General features: G+C 29.0%; 1 protein-coding gene across 1 annotated transcript; it reads left to right on the forward strand.

The window, feature by feature from the left end:
• The first annotated feature begins 7141 nt into the window (after positions 1-7141).
• Positions 7142-8078, forward strand: LOC136071640 (N(G),N(G)-dimethylarginine dimethylaminohydrolase 1-like). The gene has a single exon (XM_065788301.1). The coding sequence runs from the start codon at positions 7181-7183 to the stop codon at positions 7982-7984; it is 804 nt and encodes a 267-aa protein (XP_065644373.1). The 5' UTR covers positions 7142-7180; the 3' UTR covers positions 7985-8078.
• Positions 8079-15548: the final 7470 nt, after the last annotated feature.

A 15548-nucleotide genomic window follows, 5' to 3' on the forward strand; every position in this document is an offset into this window, starting at 1 on the left:
ACTGGAATAGAAAACACCAGCATATTATGCTGGTGTTTTCTAGCCCAATCCAGTCGCTTTTTTTTCATGGCTTTAGTTAAACGTGGTTTTTTTGTTGGTCGACGACCCATTAAATTCTCTTCAGCCAACCTTCTCTGAACCGTCCTTTTGGAGACGTTAACTCCATGATTGTTTATTATTTTAGCTAGTTGAGCCACACTTTTTTTCCTGTTTTTAAGACAGATGTCCCTAATTTTACGTTCACAACGTGGAGTAGTGATCCTTTTTTGGCCACTTTTGCCGACACGACCTGGTTCTAAAGGCACATTTGTATCGATTTTTCTTTTAAATCGGCTCACTACTTGCAATTGCTGCTATTTCTCTCTGAGAATGTGCAGAATGAAGAAGTTTTTACTTCCATACTTTTTCTTGGGGTTAAGTCGGAAGACTTGCCCATACTAAAAAAATCAATATAAGGTAAGAATGGTTACAAGTCAGGATTTATGCATTAAAATTAGCAAAAATAATAAATTATTAGCCTTAACTAATTGAACTATTAACCAATACTTAGGTTTCAATAGTTCTGAACTCGAAAAACTTGTAAAAAATTGTTCCAAAATTAAATAATTGAAATCAATTTTGAACTTACTCCAGCCACACTTTTCAACAACTGACAGCTAATTGAATAATAACCTAACTTTTTGAATGATAGGGTGGATTGAAAGTGTTGCCACAATTTGAAAACAATTAAAAACATTACAAAAGCTGTGTTTTTGTAAATTTGAGGTATCATTTTCAGAATTAAAACTTTCAATGTGTTGTGGAATTATTATTACCTTTTGTAAATTCCAAGCAGACAGAATTGTTTAAACATGTTTATAAAGAAAAACCAGGACAGCCGGTTGTAATTATGGACGTAATCAAATTAATATTTATTGATTTATCTGATGAAAACATCTTAGAAAGGTACCTTCATGAAAAAGCTCAAAGCAATAAAAGTTCTTTAAATGCAAAAATTTGGTGATGGTGTCGGAAAGATAATGCAGTAAACTAAATGTTTATTTAGAACTAATGGTAACCCTGGTAACCCTGGTAAAAATTATATAACATTTTGCAATCAAAAAGTTGAAAAACTAAAAGTATAGAAAAAAAATCAAATAATAAATTAAACCAACATTGGTTGTTGAAAATATCGATCGAGATAAAATGAAAATGTTAAGTTGATCAAGATAAAAAAAAAGATGGAGTAACTTATGATGCTGAGAGTTTTTAGTGATTTTAGTTGAATTCAATCTTCCAATCGATATTTTTATTTATAATTTTAAAAATTTTTAGTTTTGTTAAATACGAATATTACGTTTTGAATGGAACTTAAATTGTTAAATAAAGGTTATAAAAAACTTTTATAAGTTTAGAGTAGTGCTTTTATAAAATTAGGTTACTGCACTTATATTGAGGAGTGAATATTAGGTTACTGCACTTATATTGAGGAGTGAATATTAGGTTACTGCACTTATATTGAGGAGTGATAGAAAATTTTTAGAAGTGAAATAAAAATTCGTTTTAATATTAAACTTATTTTTTTTATTTAAACTATCTTAAACTGGTTTTTTCTCAGAATGTCATTTTTTAGCATGCTGCAACAAATTACTTAAGAACTACTTGTTTGGTGCTTTAAAATTTTGTACAGTTGTAGTAAAATAAATAATAAACTCATTGAAGCAATTTTTTTGGTTTTATTTTTGAGCAGAGTTATGGGGTTCTAAAGTGAGCTGTTTTGGAATATATTATTTATTGATGCTACAACCTGCTATAAGCTAACTTCAAGGTTTTGCTTCATTGAGTATCTTGTTATATAAGTAAACACTGAAAGTTTGAGCTTTCATAGGATCTATCATTATTTTAATACCTATCGATGAATCTCTTGACTTTTTAGGGCTACACAAAACTAGAGTCCAAATGTGAAATTTTTATTTTTATTTTTAATGCAATTTTTTAATATTATCTGAAATAAAATCAAAAATACTTGTTAGAAATAAAGATTTTTGACCACTTTAATTTATTGTAGTTGTTAAATAAATATTATTAAGTTTATTGTAGTTACTAAATATTTATTACAGGTGATAATTAATGCTCTAATAGCAGTTTTCATTCAACTAGATAAATCATTAAAAGCCCTAACTAAAATTTTAATCAATATCTAAATTTATAACTCCTTTAGAATAGTGCTTTTATTAGTTGCATAGGCCAATAACAAAAAAATTTTTCTGTTGCTGAACAAACAACACGATTTATCATAGTCTTTCTCAGCATTTAGGGTTAAGATCATAATATATATAAATTAGGGGTAAAGTTCATATATTCATATTGTCAAAAAATTTTTTTTTGTTAAAGTATGTCAACTTGAGTCTAAAATAAAGCGTATTTTTATAGATTTTAAATGTATCTATAATCCCTTAAAATATTGTTCAAATTTAAATTCATTTTTAGTCAAGTTTAAAGTTATTTTTACTTATTAACCAATGTTCTTGAATTTTATTTTGAACTTAAAAAAATGTCTATAGTAATTGCAAAAGTAGTTAATTAAAATAATAGTTGCTCTATTGATACATTTATACGACCTTGTTTATTTTAGTAAAATATGTAAACGAATGATTTCTCATTTGTTTATAATTTAACTATAACTTACGCAAAAAATCTATATTTTTTATGCGTAAGTTAAGCGTACCTTTTGCGCATTCTTAACTTTTCATTTACACTGTGAAATGTTTGTGAATACCAAATAGTTAAGGAAAAATAAATTTGCGTACGTTTTCCGTAAGTTACGCAAGAGTAACGAAAGTTTTGTGAATCCGCACCAAGGTTTTTCCCACATAATGTATAATGCTCCTTTGATTTTTAAGTGATTTGAAGTTTGGGCGTAGTTTAATACTGAAAAAGAGTCTTTATTGGCTACATTAAGCCAATAAAGACTCTTATATGAGAAATTGATGATGATTTATATGAGAAGTTTTTGTGATTTTAAATATTCCTCAATTCTTTTAGCATTAGAGGTTTTACACACAAATTTATATAAATTTGTGTGTAAAATATATAAATTAAGCATTACAGTTTTTACACACAAATTTATATATGACATTTGAGCAGAGATGTTGAGGAGTTTTATCTTTTGGTTGAAAAAAATGTCTTAATTTTAATATTAAGAGTTTTACAGTGTTTTTTGCATAAATCATTTATTGTTTTGAAATTGTTTTGATATTTTACGAATATACGGCATTTTAAAGTAATTTATTTTTGAGCAATCGACAATTTCTTTATTTTTTTTTTTTTTATATATATAGTCTGTTTAGGTAGATTTTTAAAACACGACCAATTAGTTTAATCGGGTAAAAGTTTTTTTGGAGGAAATGTAAATTAGATCATTTGTTATTAGTTTTGAAATCCTATTTATTATCATGCCAATTTTGTATAAAATATCGGTAAAACTTAAGTAATTTGTTGATAGACCTGAGAAAATCTTTTTTTTAAATATGCTAGTAGTTAATTTATATTTGTTGTCAATAAAAATATCTAAAAAAGCTAGTTGTTGATTTACTTCATTTTTTATCGTAAGTTTAGTATTTTTGTGTTGATGATTCATATAACTAAAATTTTTTAAAGAACCTCTCTCGTTTTCAAATTAAATAAAAATATCATCAACATATCTGCGATAAAACAAGGGTTTGGTATCTGTATAGTTTTATAAACTTAATTTTTGCATTTGATTCATAAATAAATTAGCTAATATGGGAGCAAGAGGGAACCCCATAGCTATACTTATAAAATAAATTTTACAGCCAATTCTAAAGTTTCTTGTAATCGTATATTTATATATATATATATATATATATATATAAATATATATATATATATATACATATATATGTATGTATATATATATATATATATATATATATATATATATATACATATATATATATATGTATATATATATATATATATATATATATATATATATATATATATATACATATATATATATATATATATATATATATATATATATATATATATATATATATATATATATATATATATATATATATTAGGGATATGACTTTTTTGCAACCTACTAGGCCTGTATCGTAATTCAATGAACTTTTATGTAAAAAGAACGAATAGATGTTTCATTTTGACATATTTTGAAAAAAGGTCACCCCAAAACCAAAAAATCGAATTTTCAATAGGTACACTTTTGTACAGTAAATGAATATTAAAGGCTGAAGATGTTGTAAGAGTCATACTCCTGTTGTTATTTTATTTATTTATGCAACATGTACTGTGATATAACAAAAAACATTATGTGATATATAATTATACAAGTATTACAAAATTAACAGTATCAAAGCGTCTAGTACAACAATATACATAACTGTCTGTGTCTATAGGCCTACTGTGTTTAGTACATGGGTCACATGATGCTCACGTCTCATAAAGAGTCTAGCGCTTATTACTTAGAATGAATCGAAGTTGCAGTTTGTCTTTCTTTCTGCAGGAAGCATACAGGTCTTGCATCACCTTGATTGCACGTTCAGCTATCTGATTACTTCGTGGTATGTCGATGACGGATGGCTCTTTCTTCAAGTGATTTTTGAATGACTGCAATGCCTTTTTGTAAGGCTTCAATACATCAGATAAATTCTTGAAGTCATTGTCATTGTACTTTTGACTACTAAACCAATGTTCTGCCCACTCATATGAAATGAACCTGCAAACCTTCTCCAAATTCTTTCTCGCTTCAGGCATAAGAATGAACGCCAGAATGGCGAGAATGGCTCTTGAGTTCCATCTGGCATTGCTCATATTAGGAATGTTCTGAAAGTGAATCAGAGGGAAGTTTCTTTGTTCTTCATAGAACCTAAACACTCTTGTTAAATGGTACAAAAACTTCATATCGTCTCTCCACCCTGATTTATCAAGAATTTCTACAGTTCCATTCACAAACTTATCCTTCAGTTCATCATACTTATTCAACAGTTCAGACACAAATGGGTATTCAATGTTTGGAGATTTGGTATCACCCCCAAGTTCTTCGTCCATCACCAGACGGAGAATCCTGTCTAGTACGTGATGCTGACAACCGATAAATTGTGGTATTGTGACACCCTTTAATTTAAACATACGTTGCAACTTCACAACAACTCCATTTCTCTTCCCAGTATTGACGTTTGTTGTATCAGTAATGATCATCTTAATTGAATTCCACAAATTGTATTCATCAATAAGTTTGGCATTTTTTTCAGCAACAGTTTCAGCTTTGCCATCTTTTAAACGCAGTGCATCAAGTTTCACGTCAGTTCTTTCATTCTGAAGTACAACTACCTGATATTCCTTATCATCTATTCGTTTGCCGTCAAAGTGTAAGGACCACTGTTCCATTTTAAGTTGTTGTATCATTTCTTTTTTTAATTTACCTGCCTCTTTGAATATGGACTTGTAAATTGCTGATTGACTTGGAGTTGGAATATCAATACCTTGTTGTGATAATACATTGCATATTTTAGCAGCTTTCTTTGTGGAAACTCCACTTGATGTAACCATACTTACAGCAAATTTACTTTTGTAGTGCTTTCTAGTTTTTTTCTGAGTGTCCTCATCATCGTCTTTATCACCGTCGTTGTCTTCATCATCTTCACTCTTACTTTTGCAGTTTTCAGATTCAGTACCACTGTCTGTGGTAGACAGGACTTGTGATGTGGAAGGTATTGCTGTTACAGACTGGACTTTCCTTCTCTTGGAAGGGTGAATGGTTTCTTTACTTGCCACTTGTCCTGTTGAGTACCCCACCTGTCCTTTACTTTCTTTTTGTAGGTGGTATAGACGTTTATCTTCCGAGGATAACCACTGGCCATTCACTTTCGTGATGTCAAATAATGCATTGAGAACATCATATTTTCCACGCTTGACACATTCAGCATAGACCTTCAGCACCTTCATAAGCTTTGCTCTTATCACTTGATCAGACACGCGTGGAAAATTCAGTTTATTGTCCCACAATTTTGTAATTTCCTTAGAAATTTGGTCTATTCGTTCTTTTCTTCCTTTAACATATGCTCCGAGAAACTGGTATCTTCCTACGATCTGCAATTGAAGTGGTATTCTGGATTTTTCATCGAGTGAATGTTCTTCTAGAGCCACGCTTCCTCTTCTTCTGTGTGACTCTTGAAATCTCACCAAATTTTTAGTCCAAGTCTTCTTGTTCTTTGTTACTGTGGTATGACTTTTCTTGTGAGACATCATATAATATTGTTACGACTTTACGGATAGCTGAGCGTAAATATCCGTTTAATAAAGTCGTTTAATTAATAAAATACTTTAACTGTATAGTAATCCAATTATAGTTCGATAATCCAGTCAATGTTGATAACAGTTCGATAATCCAGTCCGTATCCTAACGATAATGCTACAACTACTTATACTTCGTACACTTACAGCGTCTTTAGTTCGCTACAGTAGTTCCTTATTAGCTCAGTTACACGCAGAGTACTTCATAGAACTATTCACATTATCAACACTGAGCTCTGACAGCAGCTCGCTTATATAATTATTTAGAGCTTCCAGAATGTTCTACTAAGTTCTATAATCTTCTACAGTCTGTTACAGTCGTCTATATCACCGTGGTAACACAATGACGTCATCACATAACAATTCCAAGTATTTGCCGGCACACGGCCGTTTCGTTGCCATGGTAACGTGTGGCGTTATATTTATAAATTCATAACAAAATAATGAAATAAATAGAATTAAGCTGAGAATTAAGCTTAAGATTAAAACATCGGTCAAAAATGAATGTATAAAAATGGTAAATCAAATTTTTATTTTGGGGTGACCTTTTTTTGTTGCAGAAAGCTATTTGGGCCTTTTTTCATGATTTTAGGTAAAAGTTCATCGATTTATGATACAGGAAACATTTTATTTGAAAAAAAATTAAAAAGTCATATCCCTAATATATATATATATATATACATATATATATATATATATATATATATATATATATATATATATATATATATATATATATATATATATATATATATATATATATATATATATATATATATATATATATATATATATATATATATATATATATAGTAATTTTAACAGCTTTAGGTTAAATTTATTATTTAAACAAAAAATGAAATATTTGAGAGCGCTCTGCAGAAATATTCCACGTTCAATTGTAAATTTTGGTCTTCGACAAAAAATACCAAGTAGTCCTTTTAATTATGAACTTGCGATCAAGCAGCATGAAGATTACATAACTGCGTTACGTAATGCTGGAATAAGCGATATAAAAGTTCTCGAAAGTGATGAAAGTTTACCTGATTGTGTATTTGTTGAAGATACAGCTATTGTTATTGGTCAAACAGCATTGATTACAAATCCTGGTGCTACTTCAAGAAAACTTGAAACAATTAGCGTATTAAAACATTTCAAAAACAGTGATTTTATTAAAAATATTCATATAATGACAGGACCTGCTTGTTGCGACGGTGGAGATGTTCTGTTTACAGGTAAAGAAATATTCGTTGGTATTTCAAAAAGATCAAATTTGGAAGGAATGGACACAATAAGAAAGGTTTTTACTAATTTTCCAGTTCATGCATTAGATATTGGCTCAAAACATCTTCATTTGAAAAGTTTTTTAAGCATGTTAGATGAAAGTACTATTGCAATAGGAGAAAGTGACACTGCTCAGTTTGTTAAAAAGCAACTTTTAAATAAAGCTTACGAAAAATATGAATTTTTTGAGGTTTCTGATGATTACGCTGCAAATGTAATTTATACAAATGGAGTACTAATACACCGTTCGGTTAATGAGTTTCCCAAAAGCTTTAAGCTCTTTAATAATTTGCCGGTCAAAACTAAGATATCTATAAACTGTTCCGAGATAAGTAAAGTTGATGGTGCTCTTACATGTTGCTCCATTTTGTACTAGGCTAAACTCAAGTTGGATTGTATTATACAAGAATTTGATTTGTAAAATAACGAACATTTTTTTACTTTTTATTCATTAAATAGTTTTTAGGGAATTATGTTTCTTTATTTTTTTTTATTTCTTTATTTTAAATCAAAATCTTTGAAAAAATTATTTTAAATTCTTCAAGAGAGTATTGTCTTATTAACTTTAAAAACTATTGGGTGCTATTAAAAGAGTATCTTAATATGTTTAATTGTGTTTAAATATATGAAACAAACGTAATTCTGAATAATAATATTGTTGACGATGTCAAAAGCAGTAATGAATAAATTTTTTCAAATAAGAATTATTTATCATTCTACCGTTATATACCTTGCTATCTGCATCAGTGAATCTATAGTAGGCACAAAAACGTTCGTTAGAGGTCTTAAAAAACGGATTGTGACATTTTTAGGACGTCGTAAGGACGTTTTACATACATCTGTGCCCACTGAATCTCTATAAAAGAAGCCATTAAATTATTTTAGTTTTCTTTAGTTTTAATATGCTTATTGGACGCTTACCATTTTTAAATTTAACGAATAAAACAGTTTATTATCAGGAATAAGAAAGCATAATGGGTATTGATAATTTTTAATTTTTTTTTCTTTAATGTGTTTAAAAATTATTTTTAATTTCATAAAAATAGCTTTTCAAATGGATTACTCAAGAAATTTTTTAAAGTACTCTAAGTATGCAGCTCTGGTCAAAAAGATCCGGCTCCTGAATATTTATTACAAAAACCGTCTCTATGTTCAGAATAATGTATACAATGTATACATTATTTTGTACAATGAGATGAGTTATGACTTTTTTTCAACCCCATGCTCCTGTACAGTAGTTTGATAAATTTTTACCTAAAAAGCACGAAATGAACTATTATTTGAAAAAAGATAGGCAAATAATAGTTCAAATACTTAACTGAATTTAAATAAATTTCAATGACGGCGACAATAAAAATCGGTTTGCGTAGTTAAAAATCGATTTTTCAATGGCGGGGTGAACTTTTTTTCAAAAGATATGCAAATAATAGTTCATTTTGTGCTTTTTAGGTAAAAGTTCATCAAACTACAGTCAAGGAGTATGGGGTTGAAAAAAAGTCATAACCCTAGTATACATTTATTAATAAAAAACGTTTTAATTCAAAAAGATACATACAGTAAAACTTTAGACAAAATACTTTTGACAGTTTTTGGATTACAAAAAACAGTTAAATGTTTTTTCTCGTTATCGTTTGTTTGTATCCTATTTTTCCTTCAGATATTTAGGCAAAAAAAACATGTAACTTTATTTTTTTATTTTTTATTTTTTCTTGTATCTTTTTTTAAAAAAGTCTCTGCGTTCAAGAAGTTACTTTAGGCAAAAAAATATATATGTTAAAGACAAAAACAAACTTCGTTTTAGAGTTATATTAAAAAGTCTTGCGTATATCAATAATACCTCAAAATATTTTGAGTGGATAGAGATTAACTTCAAATAAATGATAGTTAGAAATTTAAATAAATACTTGAAACAAAGTTCAATAAACATAATAATTACAAACGCAACTGCACAATTTAAATTGAAAGAGTTTCTAAATGTTCTGTCTAGCTTATTCAAAGAACCACAAGGTTCTTAATGCTGGCTTAAATAATCCATGGGTTCTTCGCGAAACCAAATTGTTCTTTATAGTAGGGGAGACCGGGGCTAGTTGGCTTGGTTTTTACTCTATGAGCTCTGTAGCCCTAACAGTACATTTTTTTAAAAATATTAAAGTGTAGTCTTAAAGAGTATGGATTAGGGTATCTTATAAAATTTGCATTCATTTACAAAAAAAAATTTTTACGGCCTTTCCGGACCCAAAAAAAAAAAAAAAAATTTGCGCCAACTTACCCCACCAGGGGGTATGTTGGCGCAAACTATAAAAATGATTATTAATGCACTATTAAGTGCAAAATTAATAGAAATTTTTTTTTAATTAATTTTTGCAACAATTTTATCCCAAAATTTAATATTACTTTTAGTAATTTTGGTACCAAATATTAGTCCGTATAAAAGCCAAACAGTAACCCACCTTTTATCTGTGGAAAAAAAACTAAACAAAATTTTTTTTAAATTTTTTTGTAAGAATAAATATTTTCAATATTGTTAAAAATAAAAAAAATTAAAAAAAATAATTTTATAAAAATAAATATTTTTTTCCATAGTAAATGCTATGAGCCAACTTACCCCGTGAAAAATTTGTCAACTTACCCCGAAAGCTTTTTTTTAATAAACAGTCTATAGATCCTGAAAAACGGCAGCTTTGAAAAAAAAGTCTGACTGGATTTTGTAAACCAATTGTGACTGGAACTTTTACAATAATTTTTTTTTCATACGACTAAATATTTTCCTTGTAAAGTAAAAAGGAAGTGATGTTCTAAAAGTTACGTTTTTGTCCAAAAAACGCATAAATCTCAATATCTCCCATGCGCATGCGCGAATCTTGACAATACTACAGTGAATGATGAAATGGTCAATGAGGAAGTTTCTGAGTAATTTTTGTCACTTTCTGATAAAAGGCTCTAAAGATAAACGCAGTTCGTCAACTTACCCTTGCGGCCAACTAGCCCCGGTCTCCCCTACTGGTTACTTTCTTTCAAAATAGTTTATAAAACCTTGACGGTTCTTAGCATTATTTGTTAGAGTAAATATCTGAAATTTCTTCAAAAACTTTTTATATTTTGTAAGGCGCCATTTTGTTTTTCGATAAGCCGTTTTTTACCAAGCGTGGTTACTACTTAAATGAATACATAAAAGATTTTCTAAATTCGACTCTTTCTGAATCAAAACGATCTGCCAATGATTATAGGCTATTATAGAATTTTATTTTATCAATAAGTAAAATTAATTTTGGATTCTACATAAGTTTGGGATTTTAAACAAATGATGAAAATATCAAATTCAAGAAAGTAATTTATAATAGTAGTAGTAATTGGCATTATATTGTTGTTTGAGATCACATTTAAAAGTGCAAATATTTTTAAATTTTTAGTGTAAGTTTGATATTAGAAATGGGAGAACATTTAATGTTTTCCCATTTCTAAAAATCAAATTTACACTAAAAATTTAGTTTATTAATTGAAGACATTTGTTCACATTTGGAGCAAGACTTCTTGTCTTGGTGATTTTAAGACAAACTGAGACAATTGTTGGTTAGATAAATATTTTAAGTTCGTAATGTTTGAATGTTTAGTAATAGTTATACTGATGTTAAATTTACATTTATTTTTGTGTTTAGAAAATAAATTTTTTTTTGATATGGCTGCATTTTTAATAAAAACTTTTGTTTTTCTTGTTGTACAAGTGGAATGCATTAGCATTTGCTGCAAAAAATATTTTAAACATTTGTGTAACATACGCTACCATAAACATCGTTTTTTTTTTCCCAGTGTGTAATACTGATGGTTGTCCTGCCAAATATAAATCTATCAAATGATTCCGTCACCATATGCGCACCACATGCAGACACATTTTCGTCATAATTTCTGCGATGTAATAAAGAAGCAACTTAGGGAAAGCTTTGTATATAATAATATTTTTTAATTAAATCAACTTTTAAATAGTGATTTGCTTTTAGATTAAGTTTTATCAGTGGTCATTTCTAGCAAAAAAGTTATTTCATTTTTTAACTTAGATCTTATTTTGCCAGTTGAAATAAAATTAATCTTCATGTATGGAAAATTTGTGACCATTTGTTTATAACACCAATCTGTGAAACATGTGTGGAAAATTTATGTGACCATTCATTTGAAAAAAATCAATATGTGAAACATTTTAGTATGTATTTTACCATTACTAAGAAAATTAGTTGAAAATGAACTGGAATTCAATCAAACGAAAACTTGAAAAAGATAAATCTATTAATAGAAATTTGTTATGTTCATGTTCAGATGTTTTAAATTGTAAACACCATGTCATTTATAACGAAAAGACAGCATTAAGAACCGATTCATATTGGTTTGAATTTCAGGTAATCCAATTGGAGCCCATTGCTCCGTACATAAACTCTGTGTATTTTATTCATTCTTGGGGAACATGGAAGAAAAATTTATTTCAAAACTTCAGAATCTAAATTTATGTATTCTTGTGAAAGAAAAGTTTATCAAGATATATAAAACATAAAAGCAAGTGTTATGATCTTTAAATTAGGATTTGCTGACATTGCAAAATGAGCGTATTTTAGTAACTATTGATAATATGATTCGACAGTTTGGAGGGATTTGCAGGTTCGATTCTTTGGAGGGATTATAACTGTATCTGCTGATAATCTTACCTCTCATGTACTGATTTTTCCCAAGTTTTTAACTAAGGGCGTTTTTGTCGTCAACGCATGACTTGCTATGTTGACAAAAATAAAATATCGGTTGAATGTGGTACATCAATTTGTACCAATAAAATGCATCATAATCATATGGCTGCTATATTTGGTCCAGGTCACATTTCATCTAGTGCGTATGGTGTTAAAAAACATTTCCTTTATTAGATTTACCATACTTTAATGTTTTACAGTCTTTTCCACAAGACATTATACATGATATCTTAAAAGGGACAGTTTCATAACAAGTAAGTTTATGCCAGTCAGTCTGCTAACTGGTCGAAAAGTAAAATGTTCAAGGTATGCGACACAAGTTTCATTTTCTGATTTATACTCATTATTGACTAAAGCATTCTAAAAATTATCTACAACTCCTTTTGACGTGTGGATCCATCAACAAAGAACAGCATACACCCAATTTACATACCAGGATACATCCAGTTTAATAATTAGTTTACAGCTATAAAGCAATAGTCTTGTTGCTTGTTAAAAGTTTCAGAATGGGAAATTTTAAAATGTTTGTCAGTGCCTAGGAAAATATTGTTCCTTGAATATTTGCTTTAGTTCACACACACACATACACTATTTTAGATGGTTTCCAATTTTTCTTGCCGACATGAACATGTACCCTCATAAAAACCATGAGGTTTACACCCAATTCTGCAAAGATTTTTTCACATATTAAATAACAAGAAGCCCTTTTTCATCAATGGCTATATATATCAGGCCTATGAATAAAAAATCAAAATTATAAAACGCGATGGCGGCTCAATTGATATTTTAGATAGCCCAAGTGTATTGATAGAGTGTGTGGTGTGAGAGCTTGCTGAGCTTCTAGAGGGATTTGGAGAAGAAAAAAAAGATAATAATGAAAAGAGTCATTACGAAGATACACCTGTCTTTAAAAGAACTATAATGAACATGTATTACATGTACAACTTATGAATTTCTGGAAAAAGATGTCTCCAATATTTAAATTACCTGGAGACATTTTGGTTTTAAAGTCTCTTCCTCCCATAAAATTGCATCTCTTAATTAGAGTTTTTACTATCTTTTTGCTGCGCTGCTTCAAGTTTTTCCTTAAGCAAGTCTTTGTACTGATGCATTACACATTAAACAACAACATTACCATAGTGGAAATTTTGCAGAAAATGAGTCCAAAAAGCTGCCACACAATATTGATATTCAATCATTTGAGAAACACTCATCCTATTCAGCCATCCTATTAATTATTACTTTTTGAAAGTTCAATGCGGTAGTATCTGGCTGTTTTAGATCCAACCTTGATCCAAACTACCCACAAATAATTGAAACATTCAGAGTGTCTTATCTGGCATTGCAAAATGTAACACTCAAAATAAAATGTGTCTGTAATGAATAAAATATAATGGGCAACAGAAGTAATGCATCGCAACTTTCATGTACATTGGCAAAGGTACGAAAAGCCCAATCATCATCCAGAATACAGTAAGAAGTTGTAATGTTGCCTTGTTGACTTCAATAGTAAACATTGTTTGTGAAAAGTCATTTTAAGAAGGGATTTAAGAATGAATTATTTCAGAATTTGTTCCACTTAAAAGAAACATTATTTTGTAAATGTATTTTATGTTTATAACTTCAAGAATATATCGTTTGCTTTCCTTGTTTATACTGATGTATATTGAAGATTTTACTACTGTAAAAAGCAAAATAAGCTGTCAATTCACATGTTTGTGCAATCAATAAAATAGCCCAGTACACACAAGATCTGTTTAATACGTCTTTGGACCGTTTTAAATCCGTATTAATACGTTTATTAACGTTTAAAATACGTTTTGTGTTTACTGGAATGAAAATTCAAATAAAAATAACTTGCCTGGACGTTGTAATCTGATTTTGATCTTTACATCTAAGTGATTTCCATGTGGGCTATCATTCCAACAAAGGGTTTTCCCGGGTCAGAAAGTTAAGGTTAAAACTTGTTTGTGAAAAGCCTAAGAACGAAATAATATAACGGATAAATAAAACGGATGAATATGAGTGATAAATTTAACGGATAGAGTTCATTATTTGAAAGGAATCGATCAAACGTGCAAAAATTATGACGCAGAAAAGAAAATATACTACGTCAATATAACGGATAGCCTTGAGTTATATCAAAGTTGTCCGTTATATTGGCGTTTGTTTTTTTAGAGTGTACTGTATATTATATAGTATCATTTAATGGCACTATATAATATACAGTATTATACAGTATATTAAATAGTATCATTAAATGATATTATATAATATACAGTATTGTATATATAAGTACTGTATTATACTATAACTACTATCTATATAACTACTATATCTATTTAATGCTATACATACAACACTATGTAACACTATATACTATTTATATTATTTTATAATAAAGACATTTATTATTGTTATTATCAACTTTTATATTTTAAATAAACATGCATTCGCTTTATGCAGCAAGGAAAAACGATTAAACAGCATACCGATTTTTTGTTTTGGAGTTAGAGCAATATTTATAATAATAAAAACGGACACTACAAAAAACAAGGACAACTTAAGATTACGCAAACATTAAAAGTGTTTATGTAAACATTTCATGTAAACTTCTAGCAACATTTATGAACTGGAAATTTTGTTTCGCAAAAAATCCAGTACACTACCAGCGAAGTTTTAGATTATTGGAAACCCAGTGAAGTTTTCATTAGAAGTCCTATGAACTTTCAGCGTTATCTGTCGTTTCCAGTAAATTTTGCCAAAAACCCAGCAAACTCCGTGAACTTTCAGTGGTCCTTTAGATTTTCAGCAAACTTCCAGCGATAGTTCACAGGTTTTTTTTTGTAAGGGTAGGTTTCCAAATAGAAATCGTGCTGCAACATCCCTCATCCTGATTCATACCTCCGTCTGAAGGTGCTCATTCATGACTTTGCATTTCAAGTACCTCTTTTACTTTCCTGTTAAAATTATTGACCTCTCTACTTTTAGAGTATTTTTATTCTTCCATGCAAAATTTTTTGAATGTTCCCCTGAATTATCCCGTTTTCCTTCGTATGTATTTTTTGATGTTGGTAAATACGAGATAAGATTTTTAATTTTGTTGCACCGATATAATATTTATTGCAGAAGCATTCAAATTTTTACACACCTGGATAAAAATTTATTGGAAGAGGAGTTTGATGTTGATGTTGGAAGAGGAGTTTGATGTTG

This window comes from Hydra vulgaris, chromosome 01, assembly GCF_038396675.1.
Source record: "Hydra vulgaris chromosome 01, alternate assembly HydraT2T_AEP".
NCBI classification, from domain to species: domain Eukaryota; kingdom Metazoa; phylum Cnidaria; class Hydrozoa; order Anthoathecata; family Hydridae; genus Hydra; species Hydra vulgaris.

Excerpts from the sequence above, each read along its gene's own strand:
- LOC136071640 (XM_065788301.1), top strand. The coding sequence starts at position 7,181 with ATGAAATATTTGAGAGCGCTCTGCAGAAATATTCCACGTTCAATTGTA.